General features: G+C 41.2%; 1 protein-coding gene across 3 annotated transcripts in view; it reads left to right on the forward strand.

The window, feature by feature from the left end:
- The first annotated feature begins 241 nt into the window (after positions 1-241).
- rock2a (rho-associated, coiled-coil containing protein kinase 2a) overlaps positions 242-22,912 on the forward strand; it is a 46,133-nt gene continuing 23,462 nt past the window's right edge. For all 3 annotated transcript variants that reach the window (XM_039785888.1, XM_039785889.1, XM_039785890.1), the window contains exons 1-7: positions 242-1,042; positions 18,574-18,655; positions 19,492-19,592; positions 20,013-20,150; positions 20,490-20,750; positions 22,230-22,374; positions 22,562-22,700. In XM_039785888.1, the coding sequence (XP_039641822.1) occupies positions 944-1,042; positions 18,574-18,655; positions 19,492-19,592; positions 20,013-20,150; positions 20,490-20,750; positions 22,230-22,374; positions 22,562-22,700 (965 nt within the window). In that variant the 5' untranslated portion in view covers positions 242-943. The remainder of the gene's footprint in view (positions 1,043-18,573; positions 18,656-19,491; positions 19,593-20,012; positions 20,151-20,489; positions 20,751-22,229; positions 22,375-22,561; positions 22,701-22,912) is intronic.

Genomic DNA, 22,912 nt, shown 5'->3' on the forward strand with positions numbered 1-22,912 from the left:
TGTAGGAATGTTGTAGGAGTAACAGCCAATCAGAGAAGTGTCTGTTTGTCTGTCATAAAGTTCTATTCAAGATACTACAATACATGTCGAATATTTTTTTAAAAAAAATAAAATGTGGTATAATATAATAACAGCTAAAATGACAGTGTAAAAGTTATAGTGTGTGTAGCTAGTAGTTGAGTAGGAAAAATTCAGCCGCTGGAGGACTTTTCTTTACGAGTAAAACTACTTTTTTTTTTTTTTTTTTTTTTTTTTTTTTTTTTTAAACTAAGCACCATAACAAGGACAAGACAAGGAGGACACTCGCGAAAATGCGAGAAGAAATCCAGGAAGAGAGTGTCTGCTTATTAAAAATTCAGCGCGGGAGAACAGACATTATCGCCCCTTCGGATGACTTGTGGCAGCACCGAGGGTAAACTACAACACTAACGGGCTTCACACGTTCTTGAATGGGGTGTAACGAAGCGGAATTGTCTCTAAAGAGCGAGTCCAAAGCATTTCCAAGCGGCCAAAACCAAAGGGAAGGGGAGGAGAGGGGGGCAAAGAAAACGCCCTGCTGCCTGTTGCTGGTATCTCCACATTTCAAACTTTATCGCCGAGTTGGAAAAATGCATCTTTCAGTTAACGGGAGGTGATAATTCAAGTGTGACGTTTATCTTTTATTAGCTGAAAACCCCAAACAGCTAGCTAGCAAACTGAAGGCCCGCTCACTCGGCAAGTTTTTTTCGGACGCGGGGAGTTTCTGCTTTGGGAATATTTTTCTCTTCATTGTGCACACTATTCCTGTTGGAAGCGATTTGGGTGGGCTGAGAGCCCAAGGCTGCTCCGCTAGGCCCACGGCCATTAGCCAGGAACAAAGAGGTTTCACATGTAAACTTAAAAACAGTTTGGAAGAGCTCTTGATATTTTACTCAACTTTTAACGACCGACGCTGCCTGCAGCCATGTCGCTCGGCGCGGAGAGGAGGATGGAAACCCGGCTGAAAAAGCTGGAGGACATGATCAGAGAGCCCCGATCTGCCATAAACCTGGAAAGTTTGCTGGTAAGTCAAGTGGGATACACCTCATAGATTATTAATGATGCCATGTTGTCTAATCGCTGAAACGCTAGACACATACATACGTTATGCACAGACTTTGTTAACGTATGCTTTTCACATTTTTATATATATCTCTCTCTTCATTTTTCTTCTTTTCATTCTCAAATTGTAACCTGCTACTGTTAGCATTGCTTTTACATTAGGCAGACTGGTATGCTGCATAGGACAATTTATTATTATTTTTCTCATCTCCACCGGTTATGAAACTGTACAGTTTCCATTCTGTCCTGAAATCAGGTAGCCTACCTTGCCATAACACCCATTTTTCTTTGTAGAAAAAGTTGCTATAATAAGAGCCTCATGGTGGATATACAGTAGATAGGCCTGATTAATAGTTAAGACTGAGTGCAGACAGTGCAGTTTGGGGCGCTGTGAAGCGTGTCTACAGATTAGGATTAACTAGTGGAGAATGTCCCACTTGGTGTGTTTATGGAGACTCATATTTCCGGCTGAAACTCACTCCTGGGTCACTGTTCGGCCCACCAGACCAGGATTGTCCTACTACCCACGAGATCTACACATCTATTCTGGTCTTCCTGCACTGATATGTGATTAGAAAGATGTTGTCCACCCAGTAGGCTACCACACTTTTTTTCATGAGCCAAAACTCATGAATCTGCTCAGAGGGTCTTCAGGAAACCAGTATGTTACAATTAGGCTCCAGCTTGATTCCCAGCTAAATATGAATTCTTTAATAATCCAAAATAACACAACTACAGGACTTGATATCTTTGGCATGATACATTGATCAAATTTCCTTTTCATATGCATACATATATGTGAAACTAAATCCTTCACCTGCCCCTGCATTAGGGCTGCAAAATATATCGTTTTTTTTCTTTATCGCCATCGCAATATCAACTTGCGCAATATACACATCGCAAAAGGCTGCAACATATGCGATAGACACTTTTTTGTTAGTTGAAAGAAAATATAATAAGTGTAACTGTCATTCTTTGTTTTTAAGTGCTGCTGCTACATTCAATTCAATTTTGAATTTGTTCAATAGAATGTTGAAAATTATTTCCTTTTATTTGTTTTAAATTCAACATGTGATTTGTTGTATTTAGCTGAATACTGAAAGCAGCAGAAATGCAAAACTGAGTACAGTTTGAATCTGTTTATTTATCGCAAGTGATATCGTTATCGCGATATACAACTTTATCGCATATTGCATATTTTCCTTGTATCCGTCAGCCCTACACTGTATGCCCCAAACTCTACAGCTCAGTAAATTGTCCTTATATTCCATCTCTAAATGTTACATTAAAGCCGTGTATTACAGGAGTGCAAATTGATTACCATTTACACGCAGCATGTGAATCCTACTGATTCCACTTGTTTCTGTCTTACTTCCCACATAATATCTAGGACACAAGCTGGTGCGTTTCCACCACTGTTTTCGTGGTCCGAAATTTTTGAGATTTTTCATAGATTTTTCAGTTGTTAAGCAGCAAACTCTCACGTCCCTGTGATTGCACTTGTAAGATTGAATCACCTTTTTATTTATACAGCATGTGCCATGATTGAATATTTAAAACATTTATTTGACCATCAGAAGATGGACTAGTCTGATCCATGCTAGTCTGTTTATCAGGCTATGCATAGACCAGTACTGTTACTAGATGTTGATTATTTTATGCAAAGTTAAAATACGGTAGTAGTATTTTAAATTTCCTATACAGATACGATCTGATGCCAGCATGTACCATGTCAGATACTGAGGCAAATGGAAATTATTGTCCCCTTAGGCAAATAGCAGAAATTATAGAATAAAATTATACTTTTGGGCAAATAATACTCTGTGGAGAGAAGACTTAATACTCTGAACTGGGTCTGGTGAAGAAGTACAAGTGGTGTACCCCTTGAGAGATGCTTTTGGCAAGTTTTCTGATGACCTAAAGTTGCACAAGGCAGTGGAAAAATACTCCCATTACACCAGTGTATATAATGACATTAGGCTGAAATAGGAAAGTGTGTCTTCTGTTTTTCCCAAAATAAATTCTGGTGTTGGTTATGGTCCACAGGAACTAACAAATCGGAACTTGAGGGAAAGCGCTTTGAATGAGAAAGCTGGAGTCCCTGTCAATGTCTGGACCCGAAAACGTTATTTTCAAACCCTCACCTCTAACTGTAATTCAGAGCCAGCGCTGTGTCACAGGACCTGCTTTGGCTGTAAAGTTACATCCGTTTTAGTGGGGGTGTTTGGATTTCTGGGCCCCCTAACTGGATCTGACAGAGGACAAACACACTGTCGGGTCTATCTTAAAAAGCATCACCTCGCCCCTGTTAATGGGCCCCATCTAGCTTGGGGCCCCCCTGTACATACCCTCCCCTGTCCCCCCCCCACACTACTTGAGACACTCCTGGTCTATTCCCTCCCTCTTCCCTTAAAACATTGAGCAGAATACTTGCTTGAACACTGGTGGTGTCTACTTCCTGCATGCAAGCGTGCGAGATAGAGGTGTTGAGTGTTTGAGACAAAAGTTGAGTGGGAAGCATGCGTAGGAGAGAACAGGCTGCAGTTTTCCATTTTTAGCAGCCTTGGAGCGGTCGCAGGGATCAAGACGTTTTGTGCTGCTCACAGTGGGATTCCAGCACACACTCGTACACACACAAACACTGACGTGCTCAGAAATGTCCTTTTTTTTTTCAGGTTGAATAAAAACATGCATCATTGAAGTGCCTTAATAATTGCTCACAGGCGTATATTCAGTGAACGATGAATCACACATCCCCTGCTATTGTGTCATAGCAACAGACCAAAAAAAAAAATTATTCAGAAGAAGCTGCTCTGTTGACTGTTATGTAGTCCCCAAAATAACAGCTTTGTAAAATAAACTTGGTAATATCAGGTCTGTACTTTTCTGAACTTGGAAGTCCGATGCATTTAGGACTTGCCAGGGAGCAGAGGGCTGACCACCCTGAGGATACGGAAAGCTGACAGTGAGGAATCTGCAGCATATGTCAAGTAAACTCAGTGACCTTCCTGTAAAGAAATCTGACCCTTTTTATGAGCTGTGATATACAGTATTGTACCCTGACATTACAAATAGGCAGCAGAGATTCCTCTGTAAACAATTCTGCCATTTGTAATGAACGCTTAAGTCACACCTTCTTCCAAAAAGAACAGAATACTCAGCAAAAAAGAAATCACATTAATGGTGCTTTAATGGCACCGTCCACTGTGGTCATATAAACTGTTAATCACTATATTGCCTCTATCAGCATTCGATCAAATGTAACCTAAAGTCTCAGCAACCTTCCCTTCGTGCAAACTGCATTGATCATTATTTGGCAGCACGCCGTTGCTGATGAAGTGCTGGACTTACTTGGCAGCTCCAAGCACAGGGAGTGATTGTTGAGGGTAAACAAAAGAAAGGACATTTCTCGAGATAAAGGAAAAACATGGACACTTGATTGCAAGTCACATAAGTTGCCTTTCGGTCGTCCTAAAGGAAATGACCTCATTGAGTAAATAGTTAGCAGCTATATATGGGGCTCAAAGTCCCTGCGAATGGCTGCACTTTCCCCCTCCGTTCACTTTTCAGCCTTATCTCTTTTTCTCTGCCTCAGCTTCTCTCTCAGCCTGCAGCTCAGCCCCTCCTCTCAGGCTTGTTAAACACACTGCAGGTATTTTAACTGGAGCTCCAGTCCAAAGCCTTGTGATACAGCTGCGGACCTGGTACTGCCATTTAACTTTATGCACAGCACTTAAGTGTGAACGATATGAGATATGGATAGCTAAGAGTTGGTCTGATGTCTTCCAGATCATGTCTTGGGGGGGGCAGGGACAGTCCCAGGGACAGTCCCAGGGACAGTCCCAGTCCCCGGCTGTCTCTTTGCTGTTCAATCAGTGCGATCCCCTCCTTGCTCAGCATTAGGTGACCAACCCATTTAATAACAGAATGCACTTGTTTCGCATATAGTGTTGCTTTCCCTTGTTTGTTTCTCTCCTCTATTTCCATTCACTTATTCTCAGTTAGTTCCTTTCTCCCTATGTTGTCCTTTCATTTCCAACCTAATGTTTATCACTATCTTTCTCATCCAACATCTCCTGTCTCCCTTTTTCTCAACCTTCTCTGGTCTTTTCCATTTCTCTTATCTTCTTGTCCCACATCCCCCGCCCACACTGAAACGTCTTCCTTTAATAAACCCTTTAGGGAGGTGGGGATAACCCCTGTGTGTCTTGTACATTGTCTTTACCCTGATAGTCAACCTGAGCGTCCGCTCTGTCTCTGGAGTGCAGTTTAGTTGCTCTCAGGCTAGCAGCAGCAGTCAGCGGCTTCAATGTGCTAGCTGGATAGAAACACTGCCTTATAAGGCACTGGGGACGGTGGCCCCGGCCAATTTCTTTTTCTTTTTTTTCTCTGCAAAACAAGCCAGTCTCTCTGCTCCACACCTCCTCTGATGAGACTGTCGGGCCTCTCCGCAGTCTTTTTTTGGTTTTCGCTCCACTTCAGTGAAGAAGACCCGGGCCGGCGTCTTCCCGGTGTGCAAGCCCTCAGCGGTTTTAAAATGTTACACTTCACTTCAGCTATGGATCATCTGGTCTTCTTTAGTGGTCAGAACTAAGTAACTTTATCAGGGTTTTCCCTGTTTATTAAAGCCATAGACGGTCCACTAGAGGTTTTTCTAAATACCTAGGATACGTTTTGTGTCAAGGCTTTAGTTTGAACTACAAATACTCCTATTTCACTTACGTATTTTGTCTGTGTAATGTCATTTGAGTTTCAATTTTTTGTTTCTCAAAGGAATAGTTTGACAGTTTGAAAATACGCTTATTTGCTTTCTCGCCAAGAGTTGATAGGCTTGATACCACAGTCTGTACGGTAAATATGTAGCTACAGCCAGCAGCCGGTTAGCTTAGCTTTGCACAAAGACTGGAAACGGTGAAAACCTCTCGCCAGGCTCTGTCTGAAGGTAACTAAATATTGTTTGATTAATGTTGTACAAAAGGCAGGAGTGACTTATGTAGGGTTATGCGAACATTGTTTGGTCATATGACTTCCTGAAGTCACTGTGGCGACAGTACAGATTAAACAAACGAGATATAACTTAATTAGTGAATTTAAAAGTGACTGTGTGGTTTTACAGGGTGCTATTTAGCACATTGTTTATCTCTTTATTAGCAATATCATACAAAGTTAGTAACCTAACACTTAGCACACTTTGCCCAAGGTGTAGTATGTTACATTTTGGTGTAAGTACATTTGAATTGGTATAGATGGTAATGGCTCCAGTTGAGAATTGGTTCCAAATTTTCCGATCCATTGTAATCGTATGCCTCAGAGCTTATCGATTCCTTCTATCGATGCAGACACATTTTTCAGTTGCACATGGCGCATTGCAAAACAAAGATGTCAAACTCATGTGTCTATGCTGCTGGAAACTCGCAACAAGCGCAGGCGGGCTTAGCAGATTTCTATTCTTTGACTAAGAAAACCTAAATGAAAACAAATGCATTTCATCCATATTAGATGATGACAGACTGTTGGTACAGCTACAGCCATCCCTCAGGCTACAGCCAGACGCGGAGATAATAAAAACAGTTGCAGAAAACCTGTGTGGGCCTACTTTTTTCTACACAGAAAACTGGTCGGTAATTAATGAGGGAATCAATAAAGAATCGGACCGATAAGCAGAATCGATAATGGCATTGGCATCAAGAAAATCTTATCAATTCCCATACTTAGTGGAGAATCCCATTTTAAAGACAAATCTGTGGGACCCTGGCTGCACTTTAATAGAATGGGCTGCATTGTTGTTGATGACCCAGCTGCTGTGATACATCAGACAGATGTTTACAGTTGACCTTAAACTAACTTCTTACTGGCAGGTAAAATGACTTAAAAAGTAAAGAATTTGGAACAAAAATTACAGTGGCTGATGAATCTTGAGTCTTGTTATTTTTGCTTTAAAAGGTAAATGGATTCCCCTAACCTGCTGTACAACATGCATTACAAACTGAGCAAAAATCCAGCACCCACACACACACACACTCATGCTCTCACCCACAGAGACACACACACACACACACACACAAATAAATATACACATACTTAACAGCACATTATATAATACCTTGGAAAATAAAACAAGACATCAGCTGGTTCACTATCCACCTTACAGGGATGTGAGAAGGAATGCAAGGGTATGCTATATGTCCAGAAAAGCTAAAATATTTCTTAAACTCAAGTTGTTGTTGTTGTTATTATTGTTATTATTACTACTACGACGACGACTATGCTACAGCTGAGTTCCCCATCTGGTGTATGATAAACCTTTAAATAAACTGCGGTGAATCTCATCTGTTCTCGTAATCTGACATTTGGACTAGACACAAAGCTGGAATAGGGTGTCTTGAGGTGTTTGCAACAGTATATGGTTCTCATGTGAAAGGAAATGTATACACCCTTAAGATTTGTCTTTTAATCTGGAGGATCTCCTTGTCTAGACGTAAAGACCTTGGTTGAGATAATGTGGCCGTGCACACAGCGGTGCACAATGCAGCTTGTGATGCACGCAGATAAATAAAACGGCGCCCAGTCTCTAATCTTTGTGAACAATTTTTGGATAATAATAGCTCTGATGGAAGATTTGACTTTTGAGGAACTTTCACTTTCCACACCGACGACGGGGGACGTGAACCGATGTTTTGCAAAGCACGCTTGCAGTTGACAGTTGCTGTATTCACAGATCTTGTTGTTAAATTCTGTTGTTGGCTTGTGCAAAAATCTTCACCCTGTTGTGTGTGTGTTTGTGTGTGTGTCTGTGAAAAAGTTTGATACCTGAATCTCTGTATTTTTTGTTTGAGGGTGTGAGTGAGCAGAGAAGAGAGCAGGAGTCTTCCCACGCACAATACATAACCCATCCATCTGGCCACAGCGCTATCATTCCATCACAACCTCCTACACACATACACGCACTTTCTCTCACGCACGCGCGTGCATGCATGTGCACAGACTTGGGTACTCGTGGACACACATTTGCGTTCATTTTCACAAGCAGACGCGTTTATTCACTTGATCTTAGCGACGCACAAGCTGCGTTGTGTGCAGCCCGCAGCAACGACGGAACAATGCAACCCATAACAGCTATGGATAGACAGTGTCCATGCTGCTTTCATTTCCTTCAACAAACCCAAACAAGAGTTTGTTTGTGTTTGGTAGAGCTTTAGTCCAGTCGTGTTTTAGTGTCGAAGCTATAAATAAATCAAATAGTTTGTGGCGATACTAAAAAATATTTATATACAAATGAAGAGTTGAAACTGAAACTCAGCCTAGCGACAATATTCTAATGTTGCTGCCTTTTATTGCAAGTTGGTCTACTAAAGCTATTCAATGACAGGGAAACTGAGGTTTTTTACTGCCTTAGATGAGATCTGTGACAAAAACACTAAATAATTCAAAATAAACATAAGGATGGAAAATGAAAGCTCAGATGGGCCGATCTGGAATTTTCTCCTTATGAGGTCATAAGGAGCAAGGTTACCTCCCCTTTCTCTGCTTTGCCCAGAGAGAGAGAGAGAGAGAGAGAGAGAGAGAGAGAGAGAGAGAGAGAGAGAGAGAGAGAGAGAGAGAGAGAGAGAGAGAGAGAGAGAGAGAGAGAGAGAGAGAGAGAGAGAGAGAGAGAGAGAGAGAGAGAGAGAGAGAGAGAGAGAGAGAGAGAGAGAGAGAGAGAGAGAGAGAGAGAGAGAGAGAGAGAGAGAGAGAGAGAGAGAGAGAGAGAGAGAGAGAGACGCTTTCAAACGAGCAAAGTGGCAGCTGGTCAAAGGGAAAAGAGACTTCAGATACAGTATTAGGGGACCACTAAGGCCTATATAAAAGCTTCCAAAAAGCACCATGTCATGGGACCTTTAACTCTTATATGATAGTAAACAGAATTTCTTTGGGTTTGTACTGTTGGTTGGACAAAAGAAGACATTTGAAGATATCCTCATGGGCTCTGAGAACTTTTGATGGCCAGTTTGTGCCAGTTGCTGACATTTTGTAGACCTAACAATCAATTGGAAAAAATAATCCGTAGATTAATCCATTGGTTTCCAACTCTCTTGGCTTATGATACCCCTTATCACAGGTTATGGCCTAAGTGTGGACATGAATTATGAAATGTCCAAGAGTGAAGAAATGATAATTCAGATATGGTAATAGAAGTGCTTAATGATCCAGTTTGTGTCTTGTTTTTGCTCCGTGGCAACTTTGCTCACACATGTTGGTTTTGTTTTTTTTATATGAGGTTTCCTGCAGATTTTGTGGTCTTATATCACACCCGGAAATGTATCTTCATATACTATTTCCATATTAACATTGTCAATCAGAACTTGTACGTGAGTGTTTATTTTGCAGTTTCCAAACAGCATTATTTAACTTTGTTGTGGTCAAATTTCATGATGAATTTGGTTGTGGCAAATCACCCTTTTTAATTTACAAATTTCTGCTGTGATCGTTTGATAGAACATTGACATAAATGTTGGACAACAATTTGGTTTGCAGTAAGAAACGTAACACATTATGGAACATTATGATAATTCAGAAAGCCATGTTTAAGGTTAACATACAGCAGGACCTTATGTACATGCAGTCCTGCCTTTGCTACGCATTTTTCCTGGCACATTCCTCCGTATACTTTATAATAAAGCGTGGGTGCCAAAAATGCACAGGGCACAGGAGCATGGGACAGAAATCTGTCAAAAGCAAGAGTAAGACATACTGTTGTTATTCCCCGTGGAGACATTAGCTGTGCTATTTGTGAGCCTCCGCAGGATTCCTGCCGTTGTGTCTTTCTTGGAGGGTTTACGGGCCCTGCCTGGCACGGTCCCCTCACTCTGCCCGGCCCACCGTTTATCCCCACAACTATTTTTAAAACGGCTGGAATTTAATCAAAACATTAACTTTCTGCTCAATCCTTTTAAAGCCCAGAGCAGTGCTGCTTGTTTTCTGTTCCACATGCCTAGTGATGAGATGGGTTTGAGCGGAGGAATTTTTTTTTTATTAAGAGTGGGGGATAATTGCAAATTGAGCAGGGAGAGTTTGTGATGTGAGAGGCTTTGAATAATTGGGTTATTTCTAGAGCCTGACCAATAAAGGATTTTTAAGGCCGATATCGATACAAATATTTGGTGATTTAAAAATCCGATATCGGCCGATATATATATATATAAAAAAAAAAAAAAGATTTCCCTAACATTAGTTATTTGTGTCCTCACTAAAATAATATGATAATGCAGTTTAAAAATAAACTTTGTTTGTTTTATTGTCACAACAGAACAGAGGAACATCAAAATATATTAAAGTTCTGATAAATAAAATGTATAAAAATAAAAACTTAAGATATGAAACTTAAAGGGTTGAACACGAGTGTTGCCAACGGGGACGTTTGTAGAGCGCCCTCGGGTGGACAAACTATGCAACGCCAACACTCAGAACATGGTTGAAGGGTGTTTCGTCCATTTTTATTTTATTTTTTAAATATTCATTTATCTGCCATTATAAATGCCAATGCCAATAGTTTGGAAACTGCCTAATATCGGCCGATAATATTGGCCCGCCGATATATCGGTCGGGCTCTAGTTATTTCTCTCTTGGTTAAGCTTCTTTCAGGTTGATGCCATCACATTCCTGAGTGGTGGATCCACGTGGCTTTTTATAGGGTGATAAAGAGTGGAAGCAGGCGAAGGGAGAACGACAGCTCCGTAATGTCAACAGCAAGTTGGGTAAATAAAATGGAAAAGAAGAGAACGTGCTGTAACAGAGTGCTTATAAAACTCCTGCCTGCTGCTTCTCTGTAGCTTTGACTCGTCTTTGTATTTTGCAGGAGTTGCTAAGCAACCGGCCATAACCCATTTGCTGGATTACAGTATAGCAGCGATAGAATGCTGAAGTGCTATCTAATAGATACATAACAACTCCTACTGATAAGCCTAACTGGATGGATAATGCTCCTATCAGCTCAGGAAGACATTACTGTAAGTTGTACAGGGAAGTGTCCTGTTTATCAAGCTCGGGTAGAAGATCTGACATCATGGTTTGTAATTATTTAGATTCATTGCTACCAAAAAAAAAAGGTTCCCTTTTAATGTAAGTAAAGCCAACATTGCTTTGGACAAGGAAGGGAGGATCTGTGTTTGTCTGGAACAGGCCCAGATATGTCAGATGCATTATGATCCAGCTTCACACTTCCCCAGACACTTGTAAGTTATTTAATATTTATAAATAGCTGCTTCGACTGAGTAGCCGAGGATTGTCCTCCAGAGGCTTGTTGGCATTTATTTTGTTATTTTTACAGTAACACTAATGGAAGCAAATCAACAGAGCCCTTTCTCTTGTGTTACTCCGATGCATTAAACATCTTATTATGTATGACGTACAAGGTCTCTGTCAGTCATGAGGTCTTGAAATATCTGCTGATGCTTTTAAATAAAGCATTTTTAAAGGGGAATTTCACCCATTTTTAAAAGCAAAAGATGTCATCGCTACAAACAGGCCTAGCTGACACCAGCCGAGCCGAGTTAGCCAAGCAGTTTCAAGTGCAGTTTGATTTACAAAAGAAAAAAACTATTTTGTCCCATCCACTAACATCATTTCACTACTTCACTGCAGAGCCACCGGTGCCTCTTGCCATCACCAGGGCAACATGTATTTATTTATTTATCCTTCCTCCACACTTGATTTATCTTGTTTAACAGGGAGATATAGAAATGACAGAGAAAGGAATAATATGTCACCAAGATTTTGTAGATAGGGAATGTTTGCTACATGCCTGTAGTGAGTCCAAGCGTTGCAACAGAGTGTTTATTTTGTATTCCTTGTGGCAACTGTCGACGAATGTTTGTCATCTTTTTTTCATGTCCAAAGTTGGAAATCTGTGAAACTGTACCCCCTCTGCTGCAGCGTCTTTCTACTTTGAACACTTTGGTACAGAGCTAACTGCCATGCTGCTTTATTATATAAACAAACAAGGAAGGCAAACCATGTGGGCTCTGAAGGGACTCCGTGGTGCATTCACGTGCATCTTGTTAAGCTAATGGTGCATTCAATTGCACCTTGTAAACACTGACAAACTTGCAAAGTACCCTTCTGCCATCTAATGGCTCTTATTGTGGCATTGCCGTCCCTATGTTGAATGTTTAAATCACAAATGGAATCGTGACACCCCTAGTATGTACATGATTGATTATTAATGGATCTTTGTGATGAGCAGTGACCTTTTCATCACAAAACACTTAAGACTTCTGAACTATTCAGCGACACTTGATCTTTATTTGCTTTGAAAGTGCATTGTTTCCGTCCATTGCCTTGGCCAGAAAAGCGGACGCACCTCAGGTACATGAGCTCCACATGTGACCTGTCCCAGTTGTGTCCTGCCTCTGCTAACGTTCAAACGTTTTGCCTGTGATCACAGAGCTGAGGGACAAATAGGGCTGGGCGATACGGAGAAAATCAGATATCATGATATTCTTGTCCTTATACCTCAATGTCGATATTGTGGTGATATTATAGTGTTGACAATTGGTGCTTTAACAAAATGTCTTCACAATGCGATTTTAGATAAATAATTCTGAGTAATGTAGATATGACTAAAGTGGGTAAAGGTAAAAATAATAGAAGAGCTAGAACAGTCTGCTAACAGAAAATGACATCACTTTATTGTAATGCAGCCTTTAAAACCAGGAAAAGACACCACTTAAGCCATTTACGATATTATAATATCCAAAATCTAAGACGATATCTAGTGTCCTATCACGATATCAATATAATATCGATATATTGCCCAGCCCTAGGGACAAATAGGCATGTTTTACTATTGAAAGTATGCAGCAGCCACTGTTGGTTTACTTCAAGGGTTTACTTATTTGCATGTGACAAATCAGCTCGGCCATGCCGATGATCATACTTGATTTTCACCAGCATTCAATATATTTTAGCTTTAGTGCGTAACGTTTTGATATTAATGAACGTCCGTTACATTCAAGCCATTGCCAAATGAGTTGCTACAAAGCTAGGCATCAGCTCCACACAACTCTCTCTGGCGACTTTCGCGCGCAGAAAATCAAGTGAAGCAAATGACCTCTTCTGAAGAGTCCGTGTTCTTTTAATCCTCCGTGTCCTCCTTGGCTACTAGCAACTGCGTGGAGGAGGGGGTGGTCACTAGAGGATGGATACCCGAACCGAGCCCGTCGAGACCCGACGGTACCCGACGGGCCGGGCCGGGTTCGGACAGATATTTAGAAATGAGGTTCGGGTTTGGGGTCGTGCTCGGTCACATCAGCGCGATAAGGCATCGGACATTTTAAATTTAATAAAAGCTTACTGTTCATCACACCCCCAACCGGCCCGTCAGACACCGCCTACCAAGAGTCTGGGTCTGCCGAGGTTTCTTCCTAAAAGGGAGTTTTTCCTCGCCACTGTCGCGATAGCCACTGCTAATGCTTGCTCTTGATGGAATTACTGTAATTGTTGGGGTTTTGGAAATTATAGAGTGTGGTCTAGACCTACTCTATCTGTAAAGTGTCTCGAGATAACTTTTGTTATGATTTGATACTATAAATAAAATTGAATTGAATTATTATGTAGGTGCACGCCTGTGTTAACGTGCGCTTGTTGCCCCATGTGCGCTGAGGCGCTCATCTGTTGACCTTTCCGAATGCCTTCCTACAGTTGCTTAATAAAAGCGGGCTTTCCACACAAACAAGCGTACATGTGTCATTAGTATGAGAAAAAAACGTGATTTTAACTGTTTAACGGCTCGGGCGTAAATCATGTGGACGCGCTGACAGTTTTGTTGTCATTACTTAGAATTCCTCATGGGGGCGACCGAAACTACACACTATAGCTTTAATTAGGCTGCTGTGGTTTGGTTAAGATTGGATCATAAGTTGCTAAGAAACCATGTGTTTAAATCTCAACAGTAATAAAGCAATTACACAAGCATGCATTAGTCATAAAAGTGCAGACCTACATGAAAATTCAATGTTTCCTGGTTAAACATTGTAAACGAAATGCATGATTTTATATGAGGCCTGTTGCATTATGAAAATGATATCTGAGCTATATAATTGCTGCTTGATGCACAGTGACTTGTTGCCCTACTGCTCCTGAGATGCTGTATAACCGCCAGTCAAGATGCAATATATGGTGGTAACTTGTTTTAAGAGACTCCTTTTTGATACGAAATCCCACTACAAAATCTGACACAAAGGACAAAGTGAATTAAAAAATAAAATTGAGAAAAGTGGAAACCGTGTATCACCTGTGGTTAGTGCAGTTGTTTCTCTTGTTTCCTCTGTAGCTTGACACAACCACGGTGTTTCGGTACTGAAGATACCACAGCGGCTTCATCTTTTAAAACTGACCGCAGTGAAATGTGAAGACATCATGGACCTGCAATGTGTATGCATGGATCAAGAACAAGTTGGGGCGTTGATTTCAACTGCTGCTATGTGCTGTGATGCTCTTTGGGGTTACTGTTGCAGATGTTTTGGCAAGTAAAGCGTGTGTCTAAACACACCCAACATAATGTATTCGATGCATTCTATACGTGGTCATACATGTAGCTGCCATGAGGCATGCATGTGTAAAATAAATGTTTGCTGCAGACGAATGCAGAGCAGCAGTAGCAGACTGCAATACTGCCTCAGAGGAAATAACTTGCACACAGGGACGGGCTTTCATGACACAGTGAAATTATCTGTCAGCCCTGGGGTGGGGCGGATCATTTCCTGTATTGCTGTGCTCGTAGGGTGATCCTCGTGTGTGTACGTGCACACGCATTCGGCAATGCCCCCCCCCCCCCGTGTGTGTATTTTTTCCCTTAAATAGTAGTTTTGTGTGAGGTCAGTCCTTTAAAGGGGAAGTGAAATTGAGATGATGAAACCGAGTTTGCGGCTCATTGCAGGCTGACTGCAGCCGAGCGGACAACGATGCAGAGAGCAGGAGGATGGGCAGATAAGACGGAGGGAGTGCAGCAGAAAAGGGCAAAAGAGAGAAGCGAAACAGATTGGGCCATCCTGTATAGCACTGCAATGATGGGAGAAAAAGGAGAGGAAGAAAAAAACAAAACAAGTAGAAGACAAGTTTTAAAGAAACCAATTTAGACCACTGGGTCAGAGTGGGCTTCTTGTTATAACATTTGGCTTGGTCCAGTGTTTCAAACAGCTCCGCGTTGACCGTTCAGGAATGTGTAGCTGACAAAAGTTGATAGAGGACTTCCTTATTGTAACACACTGTAACGATTAGGGGTTTGCATCGGTCTGTCTTCTGCTTCTTTAATGGTTTCCCTACATTGCCCTGGGTCAAACTGTATTTATTATAAAATGACTGAATGCTACAAATAGTCAGCTTGTTTTCAGTTGACCCAACATGCTGCAGCAGTGCTACAGTCCAGTTCCCAGCTACTGTTTCTGCGCAGGCTGCACACACACACACACACACACACACACACACACACACACACACACACACACACACACACACACACACACGACAGAGTGTAAAGACATGTATAACAACACTTAAAGTGATGGTTCGGAGTAATTTACCCTAGGGTCCTTTGCACCACGACCTCGAGCCAAACACCCCCCCAGAAGCTTTTTTCACCTGGGTCTAACATTGGGCGAGTTAGCGTAGAGTAGCGTTAGCCGCTGAATAGCTTAGCGCGGGGCTAATGGACCCACGTTTGTATCTCTTTAATGACTAATAATGCCCGAAATGATACCAAAGGTCTACACTAGTACATATAGGTTATGCACTCATAAAACGATGGATTGGAAAGTTTGTAAGTACACCAGAAGTTTATGTAAATAACACTTGCCTGCTCTCTTCTGCTCTCTGCTGCTGCTGCTGCTGCTACCAGCAGTTAGACTCACAACAGTGATCCATCGTTTTATGAGTGCATAACCTATATGTACTAGTGTAGACCTTTGGTATCATTTCGGGCATTATTAGTCATGTAAAGATTAAACAATATTTCTGAAAGACCTCGAATAACTTCAAAAAGGACTCTTAAATTGATATGGAATCCCGAAACTGACAAAATGTAGTAATAGTTTATCAGACAAGTCAAAAATATAATGCATCAGTTATTGCTATTGTTAGTTAAATTATTAGAATGGGGTTTAAAAAAAAAAGCTTACTTTCCCTTTGACCTCCAGTTGGTCAATATTTATCATTAAAAACCTAATTTATTTTACTCCTATTTATCTTGCTCTTTTATTGTTTAATTCATGTTCCTATGTTTTTATCCTGGCACACATTTAATCCTATAATTATTTTCCCAATGAAACCTTTCCTTTTTCTCACCACATTTCCAATGGGGGTGTGTGTGTGTGTGTGTGTGTGTGTGTGTGTGTGTGTTGTTTGTTGTTTTTTTGTGTGTGTGTGTGTGTGTGTGTGTGTGTGTGTGTGTGTGTGTGTGTGTGTGTGTGTGTGTGTGTGTGTGTGTGTGTGGTCAGTGGAGGTATGAAGAAGATTGTGTGGCTTGCTAACTTAAGTGAAATCACTGGTGGCTAAACACACTGAGCACCATCCTTTTCGGCATGCTACCTAGCTTAAGCTAACTTTTATCATAAAGGTACACCAGCCAGTGCACATAATGTTAACCATCCATTAACTTAACTACGTACTTTACTACAAGCTGTAGCGTCGCTGTATAAACTCTTGTAACAGTGGCTAAAGCATTTTAGCTGGCAGGCTAACATTAACAATGTTGGCTAGCTAGTTCACAGACACCATGCTTCTGTAACATTATCTACATCTTCAAGTGCATGTTTGTCTCTTGTGTTCATCAAGGAGCACAATCATTTCCCAACATTTATTTATCAGTTAGGTAATTTATGTTTTTGACTTTCTCCGTAAACCTTTTACTAACCCTAACCATCAGAGCAAAGGTTTAGCAGGGATCTGCCTTGCTTGGGCTCTAACAATACTGGATTTTTGAGGTTGATACAGAAGGTTTTCATTAACTATTACTATAACTTACTTTTTCGAAGTGGCCAGATATGTAAACTAAAAGCTTTTGCACTAAATATGCCCTCTATTACGGACTTGATTTACACACATACAGTTATTCATGATAGTCAGTCACCAGAATAACAAATGATAATAGATAGGTGTGTGTGTGTGTGTGTGTGTGTGTGTGTGTGTGTGTGTGTGTGTGTGTGTGTGTGTGTGTGTGTGTGTGTGTGTGTGTGTGTGTGTGTGTGTGTGTGTGTGTGAGAAATTAGTTTGCCTTTTCAGTGGATTCATTTAGAAACGTTGTTGAAAACTGATGTTGTTGACTAATAATACCATCACACTGTGTGGAGGTGACTTTGTCTCCCTTAGACAGACTGTTTTCATAATGGTCATAGAAACAACGTGTTCATCGTTTGTCAGCAGATGAATATCACTGAAAATAGTCATCCCCCGCCCCCCTTTTTCTCTCTCTCTCTCTCTCTCTCTCTCTCTCTCTCTCTCTCTCTCTCTCTCTCTCTCTCTCTCTCTCTCTCTCTCTCTCAGAACAAAGCCTTTAGTTAAACCATTTTCTTTGCATGTAGTTGCTGTTTATGTATCCAGTCCATCAAGTTGACCACTGTTGAATGAAACGCAGGGGCAAAGCTGTTAGATTTTATTCAGACTTGCTGGGCAGCAGTGGTATGTAACCGTTTTTGGTCTGTGCAGTGATGACAACATATACAGAAAATAAATCCCTCTTTAGAAATGCAGTCAGTGGTCAGTAATGTTAAGTTTTAGTGTCGGCCTGCTGCTGTATTGAAGCACAGGCAGTCCTGCACTCCACTGCCTTTTATTGAATAGAAAGTGTTCGCCAGTTGGTTTCGCCTCATGTTTTGTAAATACGAGCCCGGAACAATTTGCTTTCTTCAGTGGCACTGTTGCTACAGTGTAGTCGTCATCAGGAGTCAAAGTTAGGTATGACGTGACACATTTCCTCTGTAGTTGGGCTGTATCAGATGTTCACACTATGCAAAATCATGAATGTATCATGTCCAGCGTTGGGCTAAATGATTAAAATCTAACAGTAAATATTTTGACACTTGAGCTGGGATTTTTTTTTGCAAAAGTCTCACAATCCCCCTTGTGTGCAAATGAATGCTGATGCAAATGAATGGAGAAAACACATCTTGGTCTTTGAGTAGTTGTCATGTATCAATTGCAACACAGTGACTTGCAGTATGACGTAACCTTTAATGAGCAACACCCACTGAATCTGCTGTGCAAAAAAGGTGTTAGAACTTGTGCTTTCTGTATACTTGAAAGAAGTAAAAAAAATAGCAACTGTTTTTTTTTTTTTTTTTTACATTATGTCACTTAGATGGGAAAGATGGACACAAGGTCCTGATTCCCACGGTTAATTATCCAATTTATACAGTACATGCTTAATGAGAGTGATGTGACCCATTCTAATGACTTCACCTATGTCGTTTCTGTCGGTCATCATGACTGATGAATAATTTTTTTTTCTTTCTTTCTGTGCAGGACTCCATAAACGCCCTGGTCTTAGACTTGGACTACCCTGCACTACGCAAGAACAAAAACATCGAAACCTTCTTAAACCGATGTAAGTAGCTTTTGTGTGCCAGTCAGAATAAGAGCGAGATGGAGGACATTTGAAAAAGGGCCGATGTTGTGCACATCCATGTAGTTGCTGGTGCGGGACCAAAAAGTGAATGTTCAAAGAAGGTAAAGTCAGCACAACAGCTTAAAGGTCCCATGACATGGTGCTCTTTTGATGCTTTTATATAGACCTTAGTGGTCCCCTAATACTGTATCTGAAGTCTTTTTCCCGAAATTCAGCCTTGGTGCAGAATTACAGCCACTAGAGCCAGTCCCACAATGAGCTTTCCTTAGGATGTGCCATTTCTGTGTCTGTAGCTATTGAGAAGGAGAGAGGGGGGGCAAGGTGGAGGGTGGGGGTGTGGCTTTGACCAACTGCCACTTTGCTCGTTTGAAAGCCATGATGTCTCTCTCTCATGGGTGGGCCAAATTCTCTGGGCGGGCAAAGCAGAGAAAGGGGAGGTAACCTTGCTCGTTATGACCTCATAAGGAGCAAGAGTCCAGATCTGCCCATCTGAGCTTTCATTTTCTCAAAGGCAGAGCAGGATACCCAGGGCTCGGTTTACACCTATCACCATTTCTAGCCACTGGGGGACCATAGGCAGGCTGGGGGAACGCACATTAATGTTATAAAAACCTCATAAAGGGAAATTTTCATGCCATGGGACCTTTTAATGCTCCGGAAAAATACTTTAATAGTGCAAATAAGGCACACAACGTTTCGGCCTGCAATTTTGGGCCTCAGGTGGATGACATTTGCCTTCTTTTAAAGCTTAAAATTTGTTGATGTGGTAAATTCACAACAGTATTAACGGGATTCTTTATTCTCTTTATTCTCAGATGAGAAAGTCATAGCACAGACTCGAGACCTCCAGATGAAGTCTGAAGACTTTGACAGAGTTAAAGTCATCGGTCGAGGGGCATTTGGTGAAGTTCAACTAGTGAGTGTTGGTTTTCATTTTCAGCTCTCACTAAGTGTTCTGTAGAGTAATAGAATCGCTGCCATGGTTTTCTGTGAGACTACACATAAATTCAACACAATTACAATCCTTTTTTCTCAATGATGCACTGCCTTTGAGAATATTTGTGAATATTCCTGAAGTTTAGGTGGAACTGTAAATTCCCCATTCAAAGTGTTCTGTTACTGCATATTGAATTGACAATTTGGACACATCTGTTATAATAGAACTCGCTGACATTTTAAGGTTGTCAGTGATTTGATGTAGTTTGCAGTTTTGTGGAAGCTGTAATACACCATTTGGCCAAAGTGTTACTCAGAATAAAAGCGAGGCTGTTAAGAATCTCAAACTCTCCGTTACTTTTTAAACTCTGAATAACTGAATATTGCCATTGACGTTCAGGTCCGGCACAAAGCCTCTCAGAAGGTCTACGCCATGAAGCTACTGAGCAAGTTTGAGATGATCAAGCGCTCGGACTCAGCTTTCTTCTGGGAAGAGAGGGACATCATGGCCTTCGCCAACAGCCCCTGGGTTGTGCAGGTATGACTATATAATTCACTGCTCGGCTTCTGATAATTTTTTTTGTTCTGGTGCTTTCACGGTTACATCCTCAAAGTTTAAAGGTGGCAGATCACAAATTTCAGATGGGAGATTGTATTTAGTGCACCACGCAATTGATCTCATTATTTTAGTATCAAAAGGTTAAATTCTCATGTGTGATTTATATAATAAAAGATTGCTACTTGGCGTCCATGTATCAATACGTTATTGCCACGGAAAATATCGCGCTACTATGCTGCATCGATTCATCTCTTGGTGTGTCATTTATACCAGAATTACCAACCTCTAGTAATGAGAGCTTGTGTTTGGGTCGTTCAGTTGTGCTGTGCCTTCCAAGATGAGCACTACCTCTACATGGTGATGGAGTACATGCCGGGAGGCGACCTGGTCAACCTCACCAGCACCTACGACGTGCCGGAGAAATGGGCCAAGTTCTACACAGCAGAGGTGGTGATGGCCCTGGATGCCATTCACTCCATGGGCTTCATCCATCGGGACGTCAAGCCGGACAACATGCTGCTGGACAGACTGGGACACCTCAAGCTGGCCGACTTTGGCACGTGCATGAAGATGGACTCTGTGAGTTGTATCATCCCATCATTGAAACTTCAGTGCAGCAGCAGCATGCTGTGTTTCTGAGAACTTGCTTATTTCTCCCGCCACCATTTTGTTTTTTGTTTTTACTGGGAAAAAGTCAGAGGAATACATTTTTATCTTTATATTAGAAGCAAGAAATGTAGGGAACACAGTGCTGTTGAGCTGTGGCCACCAGCTTATGGACACTATTATAAATCCCAATTGGTTGGTCCAAACATTTCCAGTAAAGGTCTCTGTGTACGTGATATTGCTGTAAAGAGCTGCTTGATGGCGAAGCTTACAGGAATATTAGGTTTTCTCCTGCTGAGATTCTGAATTCTCGTGTGTGTGTGTGTGTGTGTGTGTGTGTGTGTGTGTTGTGTGTTTTGTGTTTTGTGTGTGTTGTTTTTCCATATCAGCCGTTAGGTTACATATATAATGCCTAGTGTACAAAGCTGCTTTATATTCTGGCATGAGCAACACATACTGCCCTATTTATCAAAAAAATGCTATATAACTGCAGAGTTTATTGTTGAGGGATATAGTGTTGCTGAACACTATAATGGTATTTTAGATTAATATAGTTTGATTTTAACCTCATTAGATTTAATGCTGTATAGTAGGAAGCACAGCTAAAATTGATAACTAACGATGGCTCAATTCCATCAAGTGTCCCAGTAAGCTATTTCAATGAGTCAGCATGCACAATACCAGGGCCTCTCCTAAGTGGAATGCAGCCATCAGTAATGGTTTAGAATACACCTGTGCTTTTCCTACTATGACATGTCAACATGTCTGCCGTGAAAAAGGTCTATAGACTGATGTGAGAAAAAATCTTGGAATTTGGTCCAGTATTGAGCGAGATCACAACAAGGAGCCGGCGCAAACCGAGCTACAATGTAACAATGTTTTTTTTTTTTCTTCTTTTTTTTCAAGATCAATAATGTTGTCAGACACTTTTAGTAACAATCTGAGCCTGTCAGTCGCAAACAAAAAAAATAAATCACTTTTATTGGACCAAAAGCAAGGCTCCACAATTTCCCCATTAGGTTACATTGTAGCTCGGTTCGCGCCGGCTCGTCATTGCGATCTCTCTCAATATTGGACCAAATTCAAAGATTTTTGGTCACATTTGAATTTATTTTATTTAAACAGGGACAATGCACAAGTTAACATTGTCCTTGTAGAAGTACAAGGAGAGATGCATCGTACCGGGTTTTAGCACATGTGCTATTTTCCGCCCGTAGTGCCTTGGTAGGTCAATGAAACAATAAAATCCTTACCTCTCCCAATACAAACACACACATACATACACACTTCATGAATGTCTATCAGTCTATTAGACACAAATGCATGGGGAAATGGGGCCCAGGTTGAAAAACAAAAACGATAGTTACCCTTTACATTGAGACATGAAACCAGATCCTTAGGCTATGATGTCAAAACATACGAAGGATATTGATTCCAGTATTTGTGTTGCAGACCGGCATGGTGCACTGTGATACAGCTGTCGGGACTCCAGACTACATCTCTCCCGAGGTGCTGAAATCTCAAGGAGGAGACGGGTATTATGGGAGAGAGTGTGACTGGTGGTCCGTAGGGGTCTTCATCTTCGAGATGCTTGTCGGTCAGTGAACATTTAATGAAGTCAGTGATTTTACAAAAAGAGTGAAGTGTTTTCTGAAAATCCAGTATATTTGCATTGTCAGGAATGGTATTTCTAGCGTTGGAATCCTCTCAGTACCAGAAACGATGGTTGATTCCAACATTCCATTGCTTTTCTATTATAACTAACTTACTGTATTTGCTGTTAGGTGACACACCGTTCTACGCTGACTCTCTGGTGGGAACCTACAGTAAGATCATGGACCACAAAAACTCCCTCAACTTCCCTGATGATGTGGAGATCTCCAAAGATGCCAAAAATATCATCTGTGCCTTCCTGACTGACAGGTACAAAGAGTTACAGTCTTTCACATTTCTTAATGTTCAAGTGTTGATGGTGATTACACCAGAAGGACTCAGAGGGTTACTTTTTATGTTCTGCGATACTCAGACATCACATAACATGTTGATGCTATTGAGCTGCGCGCAGATCTCTTATGTTTACCGCTGCATTTGGTTTGTGATGCTTCAGGCCAAAGGAAATCAAAAGTCTGTGTATT

The sequence above is a fragment of the Perca fluviatilis genome, chromosome 20 (assembly GCF_010015445.1).
Source record: "Perca fluviatilis chromosome 20, GENO_Pfluv_1.0, whole genome shotgun sequence".
NCBI classification, from domain to species: domain Eukaryota; kingdom Metazoa; phylum Chordata; class Actinopteri; order Perciformes; family Percidae; genus Perca; species Perca fluviatilis.